At 38.1% G+C, this 23,864-nt stretch overlaps 1 protein-coding gene across 1 annotated transcript in view; it reads right to left on the reverse strand.

Moving 5' to 3' along the window:
- The window catches only part of ARMC3 (armadillo repeat containing 3), an 89,890-nt gene that overhangs the window by 40,498 nt on the left and 25,528 nt on the right, over positions 1-23,864 (reverse strand). Inside the window, exons 5-10 of the mRNA XM_021696750.2 lie at positions 19,268-19,336; positions 18,854-19,029; positions 16,208-16,402; positions 13,869-14,052; positions 5,300-5,452; positions 5,102-5,207 (exon numbers count right to left, since the gene is read on the reverse strand). Of these exons, the coding sequence (XP_021552425.2) occupies positions 5,102-5,207; positions 5,300-5,452; positions 13,869-14,052; positions 16,208-16,402; positions 18,854-19,029; positions 19,268-19,336 (883 nt within the window). The remainder of the gene's footprint in view (positions 1-5,101; positions 5,208-5,299; positions 5,453-13,868; positions 14,053-16,207; positions 16,403-18,853; positions 19,030-19,267; positions 19,337-23,864) is intronic.

The raw sequence follows: 23,864 nt of genomic DNA on the forward strand, positions 1-23,864 counted from the left end.
GATCGCTTTCTGTTTGAAGTTATGGGCATTGGTTGATGTCAGACAGACCTGTCTTTTCACTGTCCTGTTGCTTTCCATTGTATTTTGGGTAAGTCCACTTCCCCCAAATGCCTACTCTGCAGTGGGCACTATTCTAGATGCTTGGTAGGCATCGGCGAATTAAACAGACAAAGGCACTTCCTTCATGGGTGCTGGTCAGAGGAGGGTTGGGGACAGAAAATAAATAACAAACATAATGAGTGAGTTACACAGTATGTTAGAAAATCATAAGTGCGATGGAAAAGGGGCAGCAGGGAAAGAGGTTTGAGAAAAAGTGTGTGTGGTGCAACAGTAAACAATGTGGTCATGGTGGGTCTCTTTAAGAAGGTGACATTTGGGGGCACCTGGGTGGCTCAGTCGTTAAGCGTCTGCCTTTGGCTCAGGTCATGATTCCAGGGTCCTGGGATCGAGCCCCGCATCGGGCTCCCTGCTCAGTGGGAAGCCTGCTTCTCCCTCTCCCGCTCCCCCTGCTTGTGTTCCCTCTCTCGCTGTCTCTCTCTCTGTGTCAAATAAATAAATAAAATCTTTAAAAAAAAAAAAAAAGAAGGTGACATTTGAACAGACTTGAAGGACGAGTGAGCCATGGGCATTCTGGGGTTAGAAGAACATTCCATGCACAGAGACTGGTCCATCCATAAGGCCTGAGGCAAAATACTACTGGAAGTTGTACGTATTTCCAGAACAGATTTTGTGATCTACTTTACTTTTCATCATTTTACTCCCTAACACCTGCTTATTTGTAAGCAAAGGAATGTGTGTCTGCCAGATTTATTGTTTTTTTAATTAATTAATTAATTAATTAATTAATTTAGATTTATTGTTTTTTAAGTACAGTCTCAATTGGCTATAACTCAAATACCTGGAAACTTCATATATCCGTAATATACATGAGCACTATCAGAAAGAAAGAAAGAAAAAAGAAGGAAGGAAGGAAGGGAGGAAAGGAAGGAAAGAAGGAAGGAAAAAAGGGAGGGAGGGAGGAAGAGAGAAAGGAAGGAAGAGAGAAAGGAAGGAAGGAAGAAATGGTCTCTGAGGACCAAAACACCACTTAGAGAAGAGGTCTCAGGCCTTCACTTATGGCTTTTATATAAAATTTGATAAAGCTTAGTTAACCGAAAGGAAGGCATTTGAAGAGAATTTTGGCAGGATCAGTCCTGCCAATCAGATCTACAGACAGCAGTGAAAATTGACACTGACAGCTTGCCAATGAGGAGTCGACAAGATGAGTCAACATCCAAGAGGCACTGAGGCCAGAAGGTCACACTCAGAGTGCAGCAGCCATCCACCCTCCCTACAGGGCTCTGATACCACCACCTTGGAGCACATGGTGGCCATCAACTCAAAATGGCGACCATAACCCTCCCCCAAAAGTCTAGTAACAGTATGATCAGCTTCAAAAGTTGGAGGAAGGATTTTAGAGTATTTTAATTCACATGCATTACAAACTTTCAAAAGCTTTGTTGATTATAAAGAATTTTCAAATATACGGAAAACTTGAGCATCCAGGAAGCCTCATTCACAGAGAATACCAGTGAGGCAAAATCTTTTGGCACCAATTAAGGTGATATTTATAATTAAAGTTGAAAGGGGTATGGGTGGTCTGACTATTTATTTATCACTGCTACCAGAATTGCTCATCATCTTACCATTCTATTGCATATGAGTGTGTTTTCTCTCTTAAGAAAGCAAGATGTGTGAACATCTGAATATAGGTATTTTAGATTACAAATTTGTATAAAATTCTATTTTTAGACTGTAAAAATATTTTGTTTTTTAAAAGCATTTATCAATTTCACAAAAAGAGTCACCACAAAGTATATTTTTCCTTCCTCTGGTTGATTTTTTTTCCTTTAACTTATTTTTTTTTTAAGATTTTATTTCCTTATTTGACAGAGAGAGACACAGCGAGAGAGGGAACACAAGCAGGGGGAGTGGGAGAGGGAGAAGCAGGCTTACTGCAGAGCAGGGAGCCTGATGCGGGCCTTGATCCTAGGACCCTGGGAACATGACCTGAGCCGAAGGCAGACGTTTAACAACTGAGCCACCCAGGCGCCCGTTTTTGGTTTTTTTTTTTCCTTTAACTTAGAAAATTTTAATTTACCCACAACTTGCCAGGCAAAAATCTGTTGTTACATAAAGGAAATTATATCAGCATAAAATGTAATCATAACACACCAGAGAACATTCATTTCATGAAATGGGCCTCCAACTCCAGAAGGTGCCCTGGCTTTAAGAATTAAAAGTCCAGGGCGCCTTGGTGACTCAATCGGTTAAGCATCTGCCTTCGGCTGGGGCCATGATCCCAGGGTCCTGGGATCGAGTCCCACATCAGGCTCCCTGCTCCGCGGGAAGCCTGCTTCTCCCTCTCCCACTCCCCCTGCTTGTGTTCCCTCTCTCGCTGTGTCTCTCTCTGTCAAATAAATAAGTAAAATCTTAAAAAAAAAAAAAAAAGAATTAGAAATCCATTTTAGGCACATAGGGATATGAATGTCGGAGGGTTGTCTTCTAACAAACAAAATTAGTATTCACAGTGCTTAACTGCAAATTTTTTTTTTTTAATTAGGCTAGCAATTATCAGGTACCTCAACAGGTACCCAGTGCACCTGGAAGACATTAACTCTGGTTTTTTGCCTTCTTTTACCACTTAGGTGTGGCAGAAAAGCAACATTCTTTCTATCCCCTAGTCCCACCACCCCAGCAGCAGAGCCGTGACTCAGCCCCCCAACCCCTATCCCACAGCTAGGAAAGGTGATCTAAGGCCCCGCTTCTAAAATGTAATGCTAGAAATACTCACCAATGCTGAGTTTAAGCTAATACGTTTTTAAAGATGATCTGAGTAGAAAACACTTCTTATTAAAAATAATCAGTCATGGTTGCTGTCTCTTCTGTTGTGGTTCTAATTAATACTCTAAGAGGCTTGCTAGAAGGATAGACAATGTGGCTTACTTGTTTTCATTCCTTTTGATTGACTATAGAATCTTTGTCAACTCCAGTCTTCAGCATTTGGTACAAACATGTCAAATCTGACTCCATCTCCTCCTCAGAAATATTTATTTTCAATATCTTTTAGCTCAAAAGTCCAAAGTAAAAACTATACAGGCCTCAAAGGACATCCATAAAACCACTTTTATTCATGTCCCATTTTCCATACCAAACACAAATTGAAAAACAAAAAAATCAGAAAGGACAATATATAATAGATTAAATAACTGCAATTGAAAATTTTAAAAAAATAAATTACAAAAATTGAGATGTGTGGCATCATTTAGTGTTAATTGACCTTTCTATGTTCACAAAATGGAACCTAGAGTCAGATCACAAAATTCTGTGAAATAGATGATTAAATTGCAAGAGAAAATCTGGAGGCAGCCTCTTTTAGAAGCTACTTAACATCCTAATTTTCTATGATTTTATATAAAACTGTGAGATGATATAAGCCAGGCAAACTCACATCAAATTACGATGTCTATACACTCTGGAGGCCTGTTAAAGTGTTTTAGGTAATATATAAATCTAAATGCACCTGAGATAGAAGAGTTTTAGTGTCACTGATAAGACTTTAGCACCAGCCCGACGATACTGGAACAATCACTAAATAAGCTATTTTCAAATTGCTACTTACAATGACTCAATATTCTAGAAATTTATGTGCTTTCATATAGATGATGATGACCCTGAATTTTGGAAATTACCGTGTCAAAGATTGTAGCTTTTAAAGGAACACAATTTTGTTCTGATGCTTATACATTTTGGCTGAATTTGAATCAGGCATTGTTAGATTTTTAGTCATTGCATTAAAGACTTGTAAAATATTTGTGTGGGAGGAGTGAAAGGGAAGGAAAGGCTAAGAGATAGATTAAGTATATGAGGGAGGTGGAGGAAGATTTATTTCAAGTTAAAAAAGAGTAATTTTAGCCACAATGCCACAAAGGAATAATACACGAAAGTTAATAACTTACGTATTGTGATGGTGGACTTTATGTGTCAACTTGCCTGGGCTAAACAATATCCAGGTAGCTAGTAAACATTACTTTTGAGTGTGTGTGTGAAGGTGTTTCTGGAAGAGGTTAGCATTTGAATCAGTAGACTGAGTAAAGGTTGCTCTCACCAAAGTGGGTGGGCATCACCTAATCCATTGAGGGTCCAAATAGAACAAAGAAAGTGGAAAGGTAAACTTGCTCTCTGCCTAAGCTGAGACATTCATCTTTTCCTGCCCTGGGACACTGGCTTCCCTGGCTCTCAGGCCGTCAAACTCGGACTAAATTATACCACCATCTTTCCTGGTTCCCCAGTTTGCAGATGGCAGATCATGAAACTTCTTGGCCTTCATAATCACATAAGCCAATTCCTATAATAAACCTCCATGTCTATGTATATTATGTCCTATCGGTTCTGTTTCTCTAGAGAATCCTGACTAATAAGCATACCAAGTGAGATGTAGGGAGGGGAAATAATTATTTTATTTATGAAAGGTGCCTTCAAGAAATTCTCACTCTTTTATAAGGTGGTCTTCTGTAGAGAAAAGAACATAGATTCTGGAGGCCAGCAGACCTGGGTTTAATTTCCAGCTCAGATATTTTAATAAATTTGTATACCCAGGAAAATTAGGTAAATTGCAGAGCCTCGGTTTTCTCATTTGTTGACAGATTATCTAGATAATTAAAATTTATAACGAATACAGATCATGTACCACAGTGTTAGGAATGCAGAGGGCATTCCTTTCCAATCTTTCCTCATAGTATTTAGCCATATTATGTTGTTTCAGATTGACTTTTTAAAATGTTTCTAGATTTGCCTAATGTTTATGTCGTTTTAAAATGGATCTTTTAAATTTTTTCTAGATGTATCGAAGGTTTATATAAAGTTGTCTTTAATATTTCCAGCACTCTCCAGTTCTGTTTGTTCTGGAATCTTCCACACGAGAGGGTTCCTGAGGAATAATCCAAGATAGAACAGCTGACAGAATATGTACACTGCCTTGAAAGCCAAAATATTACAGTCAGAACATGTTGGACTGTTGGGTGGCCCCAAACGAGGCAGTGTTGCGTTGTCTGGTACTCACTTTGCATTCGCCGTGTTGCATGTGGTCAGATTAGCTAGGGCGAGGGCCGCGGCTTCCCTTACTTCTTCACTGTCACTCCTGAGCAACTGAATTAACTGTGGAATCCCTGCAGAAACCGAAAGGGAAGATGTGGGTCTATAAACATCCAGGTAAACGACAGCTCGGTGGCCTAAAAATGGGTCTGTCTGGTTTGCTTACCCTGATTATTGAAAAATTCTTTGCTGCCTGAATTCTCACACATCACTGAAATAGCTTGGGAGGCAGCAATTTTCGTTCCGTCATTTTCAGAACCCAAAAGGGCCACAAGGCATTTTTCGACCTCTTGTTCGTGAAAGAGTTTTCTATTTTCAGCTTGCATAAACCAAAAGGAAAAAAAAATCAGAATGTTGCTGCAAAAACTGTGCAAGGGTAACTACTTCCTCATCTAAAATATAACAGGAATTCAAACTATTTCTTAGTTTTAAAACTAAACAAAATATACACCTGTTTAACCTTTAGAACACAGTGATTATGCAAAATGACTTATGGATATTGGAATTTTTTCCCTAATATGATATCAATTACGCAGCAAAGAAAATTCTAGGGGTGCCTGGGTGTTAAGCCTCGTCGGTTAAGCCTCTGACTCTTGGTTTCAGCTCAGGTCATGATCTCAGGGTTGTGAGATTGAGCCCCGCATCAGGCTCTGCGCTCAGCGCGGAATTTGCTTGAGATTCTCTCTCCCTCTCCCTCTGTTCCTCCTGCTCATGCTCTCTGTCTCTCTAAAATAAATAAATAAATCTTTAAAAAAAAATGACAATTCTCTAATAAGAAAAAGGCAAGTTTCAGATTTAGAGAGAATTTATTTAACGCCAATCATGGGGCCTGGCATGGTGCCGTGTTCACAATGCTTTCTTCGCACTAAGGACAAAACCCTGTTGATTTGATGTTCACTTTAAATACAAAACTCAATATTTGAAGAATGCCTAAGGTGTACAAACTGGCATGCTGGATGCTTGAGAGAAAAAGAGAGGAGAGGAGAAAGTGAAAAAGGAGTAATAGAGTATGATCCCAAGTCTTAAGGATTTATAATCTTATATCAAAAAATCATATTCATTTTTTACCTCATTACAATACATGCTGTTGTAGCAAAAATTAAATATTTAATTGCTAAATTACCATCAATATAATCTAAACATACATTAGCATGATTTTCTTTATTTGAAAACAAATAAAATTATGACTCTAAGTACATACCATATTCACTCCATCATAGAACACTAAATGAAAAACCCAAGTATTTTTAATGTTCTCTTTGTTCCCTAATGTTTTTCTCTTGATTTTGTTTCATTTTTTAAATAAATGACAACCTCATTACTATACTAAGCAAACACTACATTAAACTAAATTAGAACATTAAAACTTAATTTTTTGTTCTGTGTTCTATAGTTAATTCTAAATAAGTTACTATTTATTAAAGACATGGTCTCGAAAAAAGGTATATTAACCAAACTCAATTTTAATGCCATAAGAGGTACCAGAGACTAGTTTGAAAAGCAACAGCTTACAAATAATTCTTTGCTAATTTATTTACAGTTCCTTCAAAAAACTTTGTCTTAGGGTTGATTCTCCATGAATTGACCTTCATAAACTCAATTTACTTGATTAAAACAGAAGAATGTATGATACAGGCTCTTAGGATGTTGATATACATAAGAGACTATTCTGTTAGAATAAAAATCTCTGCAAAAACTGCTGATACTAATTTAGGTCATACATAACATCTGCATGTGGAAGTAATTCATTACTTACATATACTGTAATTAACTTGTTTTTCCAGGAATATTCTGAGAAGTTATCGAAACTGGTTTTCCACTTTAAAGTTAATACACAATTTCTATCTTCTTCCAACAATGAGTTTTTTAAATTGCCCCACTCACAGAAGCAGAATCACATTGAGATGCCACCATCTTTGCAAACATTTTTGGCCTTTGTCCATCGGATACACCGCAATCTGATCATAACTGGCACCAGCTAAATTACTACCACTTCTGTTCATTTGTCTTAAACCAATTATGAACCATGTCCTGTAATCCTATCATTTTAATCCCTTGCTCCTTTCATTTAAAATTAGGATTCAGTCAGGTCAGAACTGTTTTATAAAAATGTTGCGATTAATAGTTAAATCTCAAGTATGTGGCTTCTGAAATGTTTTAAAATATATGTAGTCCTGATTAGTAATCCCTGAATAAACAAGATCTGAAAGTTTTCTAGAGTCTCTGACCTAAATTGCTTAGATTTATAATTAAGACTTCCCTGAATCTCAAGCTCTAAATTAACTTCACTAAACGGAACAGTCTGAGAGTAAGTTCTACCAGGGAAATCGGCCAAAAGAATTAATTTGTAAAGACTAACTTTGGAGTATGCAGTTGTAATGCAGTTTTTGCATTCAAAAAAACAGTATATATGCCATTATTGGAAAGATTTTTCAAAATAATCTAAATACTGTGGGCAATTAGTTTCTCAACCCTGCTGGGAGTGTTCTCAAAATCCAGCTGTGTTCACCAAACCTCAAAAGTGCTGACTGCAGTGTGGCTATAATGGATTTAAAAGATGAATTAACATATTAACCAAGTACCTTCATTGAATTGCTACACCAAGAAGTAAAGTATTTATGTTTTAATTACACAGATAATAAAGATGGCAAGGTAATTATGCGACTAATAGAGTAATGTCCTTTAAAAATAACATTTGTGCAGTATCACTAAAATAAAAAGCATGAGGCTTTGTAACTGGAAATAAATCTGCTCGTAATGATGCTTTCTTCACCCACTCTCAGAAGTTGCTATTGTACCACCTTTGGTCCTGCTGAGATGTTAATGCCAGTTCATAAACCTCATGGCAACGTGGCAATTAACACCTTCCTCCTCCTGGTGCCAGGTCAAAGGCATACTGGTCTGGGCTTTCTACGGTGGGGTGGGGACGCAGGTTAAAAAGTACTCAACAAACAAAACTTCAAGGTTGTGTGTTATGTGTTTGTGTGTTTCAACTGTGTTTTTGACATGCAATGACAATGCATTACCTAATCTACAAAAAATGTTTGATGATGATGGAAAGTAAAAAAAAAAATGTTATAAATGAATACTGATGGTTACATTATTCTTAATAACAGGATGAAGAGCAGTATTTGTTAAAATCTGCTTATGAATGGAGTTTTCTAACAGGGCAAATAGCTTCTCTCATTTGGTAGGTTGTCTCTTAGTCTTGCTGATTGCTTCCTTCGCTGTGCAGAAGCTTTCTATTTTGATGTAGTCCCAATTGTTTATTTTTGCTTTTGTTTTCCTTGCCTCAGGAGACATATCCAGGAAAATGTTGCTACGGCCTATGTCAGAGAAATTACTGCCTGTGGTCTCTTCTAGGATTTTCTAACTGTGGAAAATTATTTTGAAAATTCACAACTATGTATTTTCAATACAGAAATATTAGGAGATAACTTTGTGAATCCTTGTTAAGTTTTTAGAGTTTACCATTGTTACTAATTAATATAAAATAAAGCATGATAGATCTGGCTAGGTCTGGCAGAGAGAAGTCAAGGCAGGCAAGAGTTGATATAAGAAGGGGTAGACAAGAAATATTTAGGGGTTGAAAATAAAGCACAGTATAGAATGGAGGCAGGGAAGAGGAGGTGGTTATTGTTGATTTGGCTATGTAAACAGCATAAGGAGGTAAATAAATAAATAGAAGAGAATAATCAGCTAAATGACATGTCTGTATGATTTAGGAGCTGGGAAGTTAATGCCAAATTCTACAAGGACTATTTTGGCAGAATGGTAGAAGCAGAAGTCACATGCTTAAGGTTAAGGCATGAAGATAAGATATTGCTAATCTGTGGGGATCTCACCATCCGTTGTTTGTTCCCTTAACCCTAACTGTACTTCGGAAAGTAGTCCCTTCATTTGTCTCTTTATTTAAACCATCTGGAGATTACAGAGCTGGTTTTTGCCAAGACCATATTTGATGATAAATGGCAATCTTAATATCAAATTAGAATTTAAAGCTAATCAATTAAATGAGATTTTTTTAAAAAAATCAATAATGGATATAAAATAACATTAAATAAAGCAAAGTTAAAATAAAATTACAAGAAAAAATCAACAGAAATAACATAGTGAGAAACTTCTAACATACCACTCTTCTTCTGTGATAGATCAAAGAATAGATAAAAAATAAGGATGACAAAAACTGTACAATGTAATTTAGAAAGCTGAGCTAAAAGGCAAATATCAAACTCTACATTCCACTGGAAATACATCTTTTTTCTATTCAACAAATATTTATCCACTTATTTTATTCATTGTTTACCTTTATCTTCTAGAATAGTGCCTTGCATATAGCATGCATAGAATAAATATTTGTTAAGTAGTAAGCAAAGAACATACCTTTTCAAGATTTCATAGAAGACTAGTATACACTGATTATTTCCTAGACCTCAGTGAAAATGCAATATTATTTCCAAAGCAAAATTTGCATTTTTTTAACTACAAATCAAAAAATGTTAGAATTTAAAATGGAAGACTTTGAACTCTGGGTCCTGATGGAGAAATGGGATCTGGGGTTCACTGTAGGTCTTTCCCTCGAAGTGTTGGCTCAGTTTGCTGACATGGTCAAAAGGCTGATTAAGATACTTGCTTCATAAAACTGAAATTGAAAATAATCATAACATAACCAAATCTTTGTATTACATAAAATGACGGTGCATGTTTTTAAAATGCCGTTCATAATACATATCACCCTACTTCAAAGAGGGTATCGTGAACAAGAGAAAGTCCAAAAAAAGTAAGACGATGATTATAGGATAGCCTACAGACGTGACATATGGGGAAAGACTAAGTAAAATATAGATTCTTCAGTCTGGAAAAACGGTGGTTAAAGGGAACATGAAAAAAAATCACAAATGACATAGATGTAATAAATACAGATTTAGTCATTTGATTCTAAAATAGTGAGGAGACACAATTTGGAACTGGAATATAGTCATTTTAGAACTAACATAAGGAAGTAGATTCATAAAACATAAAGTGCCAGATGGAATTTAAAGACTATCTGGTTGAGTTTCTTTGTATTACAAATAAAGAATGGATTTCAACAAATGGTGCTAGGAAACTGGATTTCCACTTGCAAAAGAAGGAAGTTGGATCCTTAACTTAACACCATATACAAAAACAACTCAAAATGGATCAAAGACCTAAACATTAGAGATAAAACTATAAAATGCTTAGACAAAAATGGGAAAAATTTTCCTGATGTCAGATTTGTTAATGATTTTTTGGATATAACACCAAAAGTACAGGAAACAAAAGAAAAAATAAATTGGATTACATCAGAATTAAAAACTGCATCAAAGGACACAATCAATAGAGTGAAAAGGCAACCCATGGAATGGGGGAAAATATTTGCAAATCATACATCTGATAAGGAGTTACTACCCACAGTATAAAGAACTCCTACAACTCAATAACAACAACAACAACAACAACAAAACAAACAAAAAAAACCAACCTGGTTAAAAAATGGGCAAAGGATTTAAGTAGATATTTTTTCCAAAGAAGAGAAACAAATGGACAATAGATCATGGAAAAAATGCTCAACATCACTAATCATTAGAGAAGTACAAACCAAAACACAATGAAATACCACCTCATACTCATTAGCATGGCTATTGACTAACTAAATAAACAACATAGCAAGTATTGGTGAGAATGTAGAGAAATTGGAACCCTTGTGTCCTGTTGATGGGAATGTAAAATGGTGCAGCTGCTAGGAAAACGTTATGTCAGCTCCTCAACATATTTAACACAGAATTACCATATGATCCAACAAGTCCAGTCAGTATACCCCAAAGAACTGAACGCAGGGTCTTGAAAAGCTATTTTTTTTAAAGATTTTATTTATTTATGTATTAGAGAGAGAAACAGCATGAGAGGGGAGAAGGTCAGAGGGAGAAGCAGACTCCCCGCTGAGCTGGGAGCCTGATGTGGGACTCGATCCCAGGACTCCAGGATCATGACCTGAGCCGAAGGCAGTCGCTTAACCAACTGAGCCACCCAGGCGCCCTTGAAAAGCTATTTGTATATGCATGTTCATAGCAGCATTATTCACAGTAGCCAAAAAGTGGAAGCAACCCAAGTGTCCATTAATAGACAAACAGATCAACAAAATGTGATATATACAATACTATGGAACACTAGTCAGCCTTAAAAAGGAAGGAAATTCTGATGTACGCTAGAACATGGATAAACCTGAGAATAAGTCACGCAAAGGGAAACAAGCTAGTCACAAAAGGACAAATATTGTATGGTTCCACCTATATAAGGACTTAAAATAGTCAAAATCATAGAGACAGAGAGGATGGTGGTTGTCAGGGACTGCAAGGAGGAAGAAATGGGGAGTTCGTTGTTCCACAGGTACAGGGTGTCTCTTTGGCAAGATGAAAAGAGTTCTGGAGACGGATGTTGGCGATGGTAGCACAAAAATTGGTTAAGACAGTAAACTTAATACTATGTGTGTTTTACCATAATTTCTATTAATTAATTAATTTATTTATTTATTTATTTTAAAGTTTATTTATAATCTCTACACCCAACATGGGGCTCAAACTCATGACCCTGAGGATCAAGAGTCGCAATGCTCCACCAACTGAGCCAGCCAGGCACCCCTTTTACCACCATTTTTGAAAGAATAGAACTCATTTCCTTTCCTTTCATCAAAACCAGCTCCTCTTCTTGAGTTCCCCATTTCAGTGAATGGCACCATTCTACCTCCAGCTGTCCCAGCCAGAAACCTGGCCTTATCCTTGACATCGCCTTCTTCCTCCTCCAACCCATGTAGTCAGTCAACAAACACTTATGGGTCCTCCCAATGTGCCAAGCACTGTGCTGGTGGTCCTCCTTGCAAATGTCTGTTTCAGGATACTTTCACCTTCCACCTAGATTACCACAGCAATCCCCTTCCTGGTCTTTTCTGGGTCTGGTCCTGCACACTTCTAATCTCTCCTCCACTTTGCAGCAAGAGGCTTCTTTCTTTAAAAAATATCTGTAATGGTCCCTCACCTCTCTAAGCCACTTCAGTGGCTCTTTGTTGCCATCAAAATAAGGTCCAAAGTCCTTAACTTGGCCTCTATCACCCATTAGCATCTGGCTCCTCATTACTTCTACAGCCTTCACTTTCAGTTTTCTGCTGCATTATATTCATGAGCCATTCTGAAAATTTTCAGTTCTGGAATTTACCATGCTCTGTCTCTCCTCTGGCCTTTACACACCATTCCTTCTCCTTTGAGCTCTGGTGATCCTTCCCCATCCCACCACGACCTTCTTTGCCCAGCCAATTTCTATTATTTACTTCAGGTCCTAGCTTGTAAATCACCTATGTCAGGAAGATCTATCTGATCCAAATTGACATTAGGTGGCCCCCCCAAGTGATCCTTTTCTTCTATCATCAAGCTCATTTAACACTACAGTGTGATCACCTGTTTCTTTGCCTGTTCTGGGTTTATTGACACAGAGTGGGGGCTCAATAAATCATTAATAAATAGGTCCAGAGAGGCTGTGGTTCACTCATAGTCACAACCTAGGTCATCTCAGTGCCAGGAGTGGGACTAGCAGTAGAAATGGACCACCAGGGACTCTCCACCCAGTGCTCTTCCCACTGCTACGTCACATGATGAGTAATGAAACTCACTATCCCAAGAGGGGCTGCGACCATCTTGAAACGGTCCAACCACACTAGACAAAAGAGAAATTGCAAAAATTTTAGGTCTGATATTGTCCGTGTCTTGCCATTGCCCTTTCTTTTGGTCTTAAATAGCTAAGAAGTCCTGAGAAAGTTGGAAAACAGAACCGATCAGGTTTGATAAGGTCTAAATTCCATATGACAGAATACTGAATCAAGCAACTTTTTCCAGTATTAAAAACTTCAATTTTACAGCCTGTCTAGATTTGGCAAGTTCCCTCTATGTTAACTATGTGCTGGATGGTGAAACTCGACTTAACTGCAATAAAACTCTGCCTTGAAGAAATCAGTATGGATTGAGAAGGAAATGTTTCCCATAATATATACACAGACATATATACAGATGTGAGTATATATGTTTAGAATATAAATCACTTAAACTAGTCAAAACTGTCATCATTTATAAGAGGAGTGATGTGGAAGGGGGAAAATAAAATCACTTCTTTTATTAAATAAAATACTCCAAATATACATAAATTGAAACTATAATTTCAGCTTCAGTGCTTGTGATATAATTAATCTCTCATATTTTACAGATTTATGTCAACATAGCTTGCCACTGAAATGAAAATTGTATTATGTATATAGTATGAGCATATTATTTTTCACAGCTATATCACATGGCACTGCTAGTCTCCGGCTGAAGTTGAAATTACGGTATAGATATCATTCCATATTGAAACAACATTTTCAGGATCACAAACAATGCATGGATTCTGTAAAATTTCAAAATCAAGAGAAATAAAGGCTTAAAAACTTAATTTATGAATGCATTGCTTAAAAAAACATAATTAAATCATAGAGTTTATTATATCCCTGACAAAGCAATCTCTACTTTTACTCATTGGCATTAGGATGAATTTTGGCCCCAAATAGCAAATATGGCACTATTCTCAGATGGCCATTTAAAAGCAGACAAATACTCCAGTGCTTGTTAGTACTAATCAAAATCAAGAATAAAAGAGGAAGTATGTGTGCTTAGTTTATATAAAATGAGACATACGATCATAAGCTGCTTTAGTTATTGCTTTTGCTGCGTTCTTCTGAATATCAGGAATTGTAGAGTTTTCTGCAAATGAGAGGAGCTTCTTAAGACCCCCTGTCTGCTGAAAGAGCACCGAAGAATCCATATCTTCAAGGCAATTTGCTATCACGGAAAGTGCTTCTATATGAAGGTCATTCAATTCCTAATAATAAAAGCAAACACAACTTTAGAAAATTGTACTAAAAGAGATTGATACTTCCCAAATTTTACTGTAAGACAAAGGTCAGTCAGAATGTACTGCTGTTAACTTTGTTGTGACAGATGTCCAAGGAAACAGTTTTGTTTATGATCATAACATCGCTCTCCCTCACAATTTGCCCCATCTCTTCTTGTTTCCCCTACTCCAAAATGTTCCACAGATAAAAGATAATTACTGGACATTTCCAGTAATGGTAGCCAAGTGAAGTTGCTCATACAACCTCCTACCAATAACAATTTTAAAATCTGAAGAAAATATTCTTTGAAAAAGCAGACAGAAGCTGAAGGAAAGTGTATTCCTTAAAATCTCCTACTGGTAGAGGAAGTATTATAAGTTTGTGGCCCTCTTGCCTGAGGAATCTCCCGAATCCCCATCGCTGTGGAAAACTGCAGCCTTACCCAAACAGCGATTCGTTTAAAGTGGGAATCCTTAAAGTGAGAGGAACACAGGAAGGATGCTCATGGAATTCCCTGTCTTACCATGATGCCCGCCATCCCGAAGCAGCTGGCTTGACAGAATGGCCTTTTGAAGACTTAGTTACCGTGTCAGCAAAGTGGCAATACCTTGCAGGGGCCTGGGCAAGGTTCTCCACGAGGTTATGTTCCAATCAGCATCCAATATATGGTGCCGTTTCTCCCATAGTGATGGCGGGTCCCGGAATCGAGGGGTGGAAATGTGTGTGGCAGCACTCATGATTACCCCTAGGGACCCATTAGCAACATTTTTGCTTCCTGCCTCCCAGACCTTATGCTCTGCTGGCCTAGAGGTCTTAGTTCCAAAGGGGAGAATGCTTCCACCAAAAGACACAACAATGATTCCACCGTACTGGAAGTTAAAACTGCCACCCAGCCACTTTGGCCTCCCCATGCCTCTAAGGCAGGCAAAGAAGGGAGTTACAGTCCTGCTGGGGTGACTGATCCCAGTTACCAATGGGAAATTGGACTGCTACTCCACAGTAGAGGTAAGAAGACTATATCTAGAATATAGGAAGTCCTTAGGGTGTCTGTTAGTATTACTACGCCTTGTGATTAAGGTCAATGGAAAACTACAGTTACCGAATCCAGGCAGGACTACTAATGGCCCAGACCCTCAGGAATGAAGACATGGATCACCCTACCAGGTAAAGAATCACATCCAGCTAAAGTGCTTGCTGAGGGCAAAGGGAATATGGAATGTGTATTGGAGGAAAGTTAGTTATAAATACCAACTACCACCATGTGGCCACCTATAGACAAAAGGGTTGTAACTGCCATGAGTATTTCTTCCTTATTTTGTTATAAATAAGTGTGTATGTGTGTATTATGAAATATCGTTGTTTTTTCCCCTCTCTTATCCCCTTAGGTAACATAAGATGTACTAACTTTAAAAATTAGCATTAATTTTATATCATAGTATTTAAGTTACAGGATATCAAGGAGAAGAGTAAATATCATTACATCCTCTTCTGGAGAAAGGGTTAGTATGTTTTGGTTGTACACAGGATAGTTAAATCATTCCAGGCAGAAGTAGGACCTTGCTACTGCCTTTATTTGGAGACTGAGTATGATTTAAGGAGATGTGTATGAGTGCCAAATTTATAAGTGATGGACTTATGATGATTAATTTTCATGTTTTAACTTGGCTAGGCCATGGTATCCAGATATTTGGTCAAACATTATTCTAGATGTTTCTGTGAAAGTATTTCTTTAGATGAAAATAATATTTAAGTCAATAGACTGAGTAAAGCAGATTACTCTCCACAATGAGGGGTAAATCACTCTTCTTATTTTTCCTTTGAGAAAACTATGGCTGATAAAGCTTAAAAGAATAATTCTAGGTATTTCGGGAAATCATAAACAAGATCCTAAACAAGAATTTAAAAATCTTAAAATTCTAAACCAGAAGATTAAAAAAATTATTTTATAATGGCTCTATCATTAATCTGATTTAATCATGCTGATAAACAATGTAGCAATAAGCAAATTAGTCCATTATACTTAGTACTATGCCTAAATATATTAAAATTTCATTTTTTAAAATATTCTTTAATTCATATTTTATAACAACATTTATAAGAGATACATTTCCTTGTAGAGAGTTGAATGAAAGTTATAAATACCTTAGTTTCTAGGATTTTAATAAGGTGGTCCATTCCTTGATTGTCCCTTAGCATCGCCCGTGCCTCCTTATCATTTGTAATAACACCTAAGGTTTTGAGAGCCAACAACTGAATAATTGGATATTCTGACTTCAAGAGATCTAATATAGGGGGGACTGCATTTAGTTCTTGAAGTGTAGCTCGACACTGAAAATCCTGCCATGAAATACAAATGATCAAATAAGTAACTTTTAAAGCAAAATACAGTTAGTCTCAAGAATGGAAAACTCTATCTTCTAACAAAGGACATTATAAGTTATAAATTTCCCATCTTTTATTCCAGATTCCCTTCCAAAACACCTCACACAAAAAATAAGCAAACCTTCAACTGACAACACCTAAATATTCATTTTAACTCTGCAGACATTGTCAATAACAGGAAATAGATGTGATCTATGACTGCAGACAGTTTCTATTGTTTATTACCTGGCAAATTCCTTTTATTACAAATAGCATTACAATAAATCTGTGCATAATCAAATTCTTTTCACACTCTGTACCTTGTTTCAAATAGTATTTGATAAAATGAAATGATGGCATCAATTCCTTATTATCTTTATTCGAATGGAATGTTTATGAAATGCTTACATGCACTCAATGCTGTTGGCAGACCCTGTGCACACAAATTTTTATCAGGTTTAGTTCAGACACATGACCTTTATTTAAGACATTTAGAATATCAAGGGGTCATTAGAGTCTAGATGAGTTGCTCCACAGTGTGTGTCTATAATTTTGTGTGTGTGAGTGGTGGGGAGAGGGCTAGTTGGGGGTCGGCAATGGACAAAACAGAAAAAGTCATGAAAAGCCCCTGAACTCTGACTGCTAAATCATGACACTTAAAATCAAAACATCATAAATGTAAAATAGTATTAAAGGTAGAAAAACCCTACTAACAACTTAGGTTTCTCTATCCATTCTTCAATGAATGCTTCCTACAGATATAAAAATTGTGGGTTGCTATTTGTTATAGGTTGAATTGTGTCCCTCCCAAAATATAAGTTGGAAGTCCTGACCCTCAAAATGTGACCTTATTTGGAAATAGGGTCATTGTAGATGTCATTAGTTAAGATAAGGTCATAGTGGAGTAGGGTAGGTACTTAATGGTGTCTTCATAAGAGTGGTGTCTTTATTTTTTTTTTTTAAAGAGTTTATTTATTTATTTGACAGAGAGAGATACAGCGAGAGAGGGAACACAAGCAGGGGGAGTGGGAGAGGGAGAAGCAGGCTTCCTGCGGAGCAGGGAGCCTGATGCGGGCTCGATCCCAGGACCCCGGGATCTTGACCCAACCGAAGGCAGACACTTAACGACTGAGCCACCCAGGCGCCCCAAGAATGATGTCTTTAAAAGAAGTTGAGACAAAACAGAGGGAGAGATTGCAATGATGAAGTTGTAAACCAAGGAAATTAATATACTGTTATTAACTAGTATACTTCTGTTCTGAAGAATAGTGAAGGCAAGCTTTTCATTTCTGTTTGATAAAAAAGATACAGGGAAATAAAAGCTATGAGGAGTCTTGAGATGAAAGACACTAACACATTGACAGGGTTATTTAGGCCTATGCAATGAGAGAAGGTAAACAGCTGAGCTTCCTTCAGCATGTCTCCCTCAGGCAAGAGCAAGGGTAGAAGCCAGTGGGTGCCCAGCCATGTGGCAATAACTTCTAAGGCCAGGAATGTAGGTATGCTTTGCTGTCTTTGGGCATGAGCTCATTGCCTCTCCATGAAACGGAGGCCTCATCTTCACTATCTCTTCCTTTTATACTCCACTGCTGGCTATTTAAGATGGTGTTTTTGTATCTTAAGTTGATCTAAAGCTTATCAAGTGTGTGTGGGAACTGTTCAGGAACCTGAGCAGGGAAAGAAGCAGAGGAGGCTGTCCAGTGTCAGGAAGCTGACCTGCTGTGGGTGTGAGTGTGTGTGTCTTGTGCAGCTGCAGCAGGGGCAGGGACACAGAAGAGCACAGAGGGGGAAGAGGCCAAGGGAGGCTATTTCTTTCCATAACTAAGGAAGACAGTTCAGGGACATAGCATCTTCCAATTGTGAACAATGAATTCTGTTCAGCGTACTCAACTCACTGGGTCTTCACCAATAAATAAGTCTAACCCAAAATGTTGGTACACTGAATAAGGCATATATTGCACCCAATGTGCTTAGATCACCAAGGTTAGGTCAATAAATAACTGCCTGAGTCAAACTTGGTTCAATATATTAGATATCCTCTTTCAGAAGAAATACATTCATCTAGTATAATCCTGCCTTAATTTGCAAGCCATTCTATTCTTTCAAAATTTAAATACACTTTTAAAATGTCCTTTCATAGACCTGTACTCTGGAAAGTATAAAACACTGAAAGAAATTAAAGAGGACATAAAGAAAAGGAAAGACATCCCATACTCATGGATTGGAAGAACAAAGTCTATACTAACCAAAACAATCTACACATTTAATACAATCCCTATCAAAAGACCAACAGCATTTTTCACAGAAGTAGAATAAACAATCCTAAAATTTGTATGGAACCACAAAAGACCCTAAATAGCAAAGCAATCCTGAAATAAATTCTATAAATAGCTATGGTCAAAATACACTTTTAGAAATTACCCTCACCTGGACCAAGTTGTAAATGCACTCAGTAGAGTTCTTCTTCACGTCAGGGTCTGGGCTGGCCAGCAGTCTGATGAGTGGCTCTAACCCACCATGCTCAAATATTTGCACTTTGCCGGTATACTCTGCAGACATGTTCGCCAGGCAAAGACTGGCAAACTCATGGATAACCACTTCCTCTGCGCATCAGAGATAAACAACACAAGTATGCAAAAGGCTTACTCAAACATTACTTTAAAACATGTTTTGAAAACCAAAGCTTCACAAATCTTACTTGGTTGGAGCCCATCTTGGTTTGAGAGATTTTAATGACAATTCACAACTGATACTACATAAACTATTTTCGATGAGTAGTTTAACCCAATGTGAAAAATAAACCAGCCCCGCTTTTGAAACAGATGTACGATGGAAAGTTACCTTCTGGAGCAAGCTGAGCAATGACAGAATTCATGACATCTAACTCCCTTAACAATTTTTTTACATCATCTACAAAAGGAGACACAGAATATTAATGTTTATTAATAATAATAATAATGGTGATGTTGTTGAAATAGTCCCTTATGAGGTAGGCTTTATTATTACCTAATTTTACAGATAAAGAAATTGAGGCTCGGGGCGCCTGGGTGGCTCAGTTGGTTAAACGACTGCCTTCGGCTCAGGTCATGATCCCGGAGCCCCGGGATCGAGTTCCGCATAGGGCTCCCTGCTCAGCAGGGAGTCTGCTTCTCCCTCTGACCCTCCCCCCTCTTGTGCTCTCTCTCTCTCTCTCTTACATAAATAAAATCTAAAAAAAAAAAAAAATTAAAAAAAGGAAACTGAGGCTCAAAATCACACAGCAAGTGAATGGTGGGACCAGGTGGCTTGCCCAGGTCTATCTGCCCCTAGACAGACTCTGGCTTCTGCTCCTTGATCACTGAGCTATACTACCTTCCAAAACACCAGAAAAATGCAAAATATGCCTAGAACATAATCAGTAAATTCAAGTTACTGTGCCCTACATGTGTTTATTATGTAGTAGAAACTCTTTGTTGTGTTGCTTTGTTGGGAAGGGTATTTTTAAATTTTGATTTTAATAAAACTTGTACAGAATGCACATGAGAATTATCCCCAGGCTTTTCGATGAATATAACTTGTTTGCATTCCATTTTCTTATCGGAAATGCCAAAAATGATAAAAGATAAGTATACTGATTTTTTTTAAAGTTCACTTTTATATTATTTATGTGAGACTAAGTCTAGGCAGGTTTGCCCCTACTTCTCTCCTGCCATCCTTAAACCCTGTTTTCTGAGAAATAAGGCATAGGTACGAATTTAGTTTTTGTAGTTTCTCTTCTTGGTCAATTATTTTTGCTTGTAAGCCAAAATTAGCATTACCAGAATTTTGGAAAATTTCGCTCTGCAGCAGCTAAGGCGGATGGTCTCTGGATGAATTTTTCCTCATTAACTACTGGGTATACTTGACTTTCAAGCCACCAAAACTTCTGCTCTCTGTTTCTGTTCAAAATGGCTAAAGAGGGCCAGCAAATTTACAGCTAGCTCTATGTACGTAAGCTTGAAGTACAAAAGAATAGTAGAGCTTCTAGAAAGTATAGTGTCCCAAAGTGGAGGACATTAGTTTTCAGTCAACATTTGTTCAAAAAACAGAAGTATCACCATGACAGGGAATTAACCAAGTTAAGGCATAATACTCAGATCCTTCCAGGTGTTTTGGCGAGCTATATGGATGGGTACCCTCTGGAAGAGCTATTTCTATTCTCTTCTCACTGTGAGGAGTCCAGGCTCTATTTTTCAAAATGAGAAGGCCATACCAGTCTATTTTTACATGCTTGACACAAAATATTTCTGGCTTTTCGATCTCTAAGTTCATTCTCCATTCGAAATACAAAATAATATGTCGGGAACATTCATGCTCCATGTGCTCTCTGCTCCTCTTCTCTGCAGGAAGGACCTGCTCCTTCAGGGAGAAGCCAGCTTGTTGCATCTGTATGTGCCATCACCCCTTGGTCTGTCCTGACAAGTCCAAAGTTCTCATCAGAGGATTTTCTGTGCCGTGAAAGGCCCTTCTTGATATGAATTTAGCCAACTGTGATACATCTAGTAGATCTATCCACTAAACCATTTTCTCTTGGCTCACCGGATGATTCAGCTTCACTGACAGTTCTTATAAATCGGTGGCATACCTGATCAATTTGTTATTCTGCTTTTTGACACCAAATTGCCCCCCCAAATCTTTCTTTTCTTGCAGTTAAATCAGTAAAAAAAATAAAAATAAGGGATAAGCTGCTATTTTCAACACTTTAAAAACAATATTGCTCTCTGTCCCCTTCTCTCTCAACAGACTCCCATATATGACAGCTGAGTAGAAACTCTGACTTGTGGTTGGTCCACATAAATCCATTCTCACTAAACAGTGTGACACCTACAATTTTAGATTGTTCCAGAACTGCCGGCACCTTCACTTCCTGGGGCACCTTCAAGTGATCTGTTTTCATTGCATTCTTATTTACAGGTTTTGGTTGCATAGTATTGACCATCTAATTTATTTTTGACCTGGTATACTCTTTTACATCAACCATTTCTTAAGATGGCAAGCTCTTCAGATTGCCATAAGTAATGTAAAGTCTGAGCTTCGAGGATCATGATGAACTCTCTCTTTAGCTGACTTCATTAAATGAGTCTCTGTTATATGGCCTCATCAAACTAAATACAAACTGGCAGGTAAAAGGAGAGAGCAGCTCCATTTTGATAAAAAGGTTTAACAAAGTAATTTAAGTGCCTGTCTTGAAGGACCCAGGCTTGGCAAGGGCACGTAACTCAGTAACTTCAGAAAAAAAGAAAAGGAAGAAAAAGTAAGATTTGTTTGCTCTCATAGCAATCCTTTTAGCACCTGTCATTCTACTGGAACATTCTGTTGGATCATCCTCTATGAACATAGTGACATCACTGGATACATGAAAGTCATGTAAAGATACAAATTTCTAAAGAAAAATCAGTTATTTAAAAACAGCCCAAAGATGATTTAACCATGCAGCAGCAAAGGTACACTTATTTACATATTCGTCTGGAAACATGCCTTTTGATTTAGGCAAATAACTACGTGCTCATATTTTTTTTTTAAGATTTTATTTATTTATTTGAGAGAGAGAGAATGAGAGACAGAGAGCATGAGAGGGAGGAGGGTCAGAGGGAGAAGCAGACTCCCTGCCGAGCAGGGAGCCCGATGCGGGACTCGATCCCGGGACTCCAGGATCATGACCTGAGCCGAAGGCAGTCACCTAACCAACTGAGCCACCCAGGCGCCCCCTACGTGCTCATATTTTATCCCATGTCACCTTGGACATGTATGTAAAGTGAACCACTAGCTATTAATGTATTGGCTGTATTAACAAAAAAGGAAATCCACAAGCAGTTGGGGATGCCATGTGTTTATCCATGTCATCAGGTAGTTCAAATAGACAAGGAGTTCAGTCCAATAATGGCTTAATTTTTTCCACCCAACTCATGGAATCAAAAGAAAGCTCTTGGAGGTTCATTCATCACATGTAAGACCCAAACGCTCACTGGAAACCACCAAGACAACAAAACTCTTTCCAGTGTTATGCTTCGTCATTGCAGACCGCACTCTCGTCTAGCACTGGTCACAGCCTGGCCAGCCTGTAGGTTTGGCTCGACAGGTCTGAGCGCCACTGCATTTAGCCTCAAACACAACAGTAATTCTCAATATTTTGGGGTCACAGACTCCTTTAGAAACTCATGAAATTCAATATAGAAATCCTGCTCAGGAAAATTCTGCAAACAATTTGGAGGGCTTCACAGGTTATAAACTCCTCACATATTGGAAGATGGAAATACTCAATTAAAATGAGTAACAGAAATTAAGAACAAAAGTAAACGGGAAAGAAAGTCACAGAAACCTAGACCTTAAATTAGAAAATATAAGTATACGCAGGCAATTATAACTCTCCTTTCCAAACGAGCTGCATTCTCCCCCAAAATCACTTAGAAGGAGAACCTTAGTATGTGCACTAATGTTAAGGATCGGAGAAGATCTGATGAATAGAAAGCCCCCTACGCATGAGCCACAGGCTACAGTTCTAATTCTAGCTCTGATCTCATCTCTTCCACCAACCACCTGCGTGACTGTGCCAGGAACCTAATCCCTTCAGAGCTCGTTCCTATTTTTAAAATGAGGAATTGCAGGAATTGCAAAAGATGTGTTACAAAGCACCACTGGTTCTCAAATTCTGTGGTGTATAAACAGAATAAAACATAAGAAATTTTTTAATTTTCTCTTTTTTTGGTTATAAATACATTCAATAAGCCTCATTCAATATGGCAGAATTAGTATATAGGCAGCCCCTGAGATAAATTTATGAGGGTTCCACAAGACAAATGATTACTACCTCATTTAACTGCTCTGTACCTCAGTTGCCTTATGTGTAAAGGGAACGATAATAGCACCAACCTCATTAAATGACAATATACAAATAGCATATAGAACAGTGCCTGGCACATTGTAAATGCTGTGTGAGTGTTGACTACTGGTATCATAATCTGGGTTGGTGGAACATCCTCTGTCCACAACTGTCTTCATCCTGCGGCCATCCGCCGAGCCCCTGCCTTACAGAACAGCCACCGTTCGAGCTCGGGCAGTTGCTGCCTGACGGAGCCCCATCTGTCCCCCAACACTAAAGGTGCTGTTCATGCAATCTCTGCAGCCGAGGCTGAAATCGCACAGATGCCACAGAAAACTCTCCTTGCCCTTCTCTTCCCATCTTCCTTTCCCTGACTAATGCCACAGTCCCTGATGGACGCCATGGAATAAGGAGTGCGCCGCCCCCCACCCCCGCCCCCGGCCCACCCTATCTCACACAGGATTCAGGAAAGTGAAGTGGGGGGGCCGGAAGCTGAGGGAGGAAACTGCTTGTGTTTTTGCTGAGACTGGTGAGAGGGAAAATATGATAATTTTAGCCCCATGCCATGAGAGAGAGAGAGAGACATGTTTATTCCTAGCT

This window comes from Neomonachus schauinslandi, chromosome 5, assembly GCF_002201575.2.
Source record: "Neomonachus schauinslandi chromosome 5, ASM220157v2, whole genome shotgun sequence".
Classification (NCBI taxonomy): Eukaryota; Metazoa; Chordata; class Mammalia; order Carnivora; family Phocidae; genus Neomonachus; species Neomonachus schauinslandi.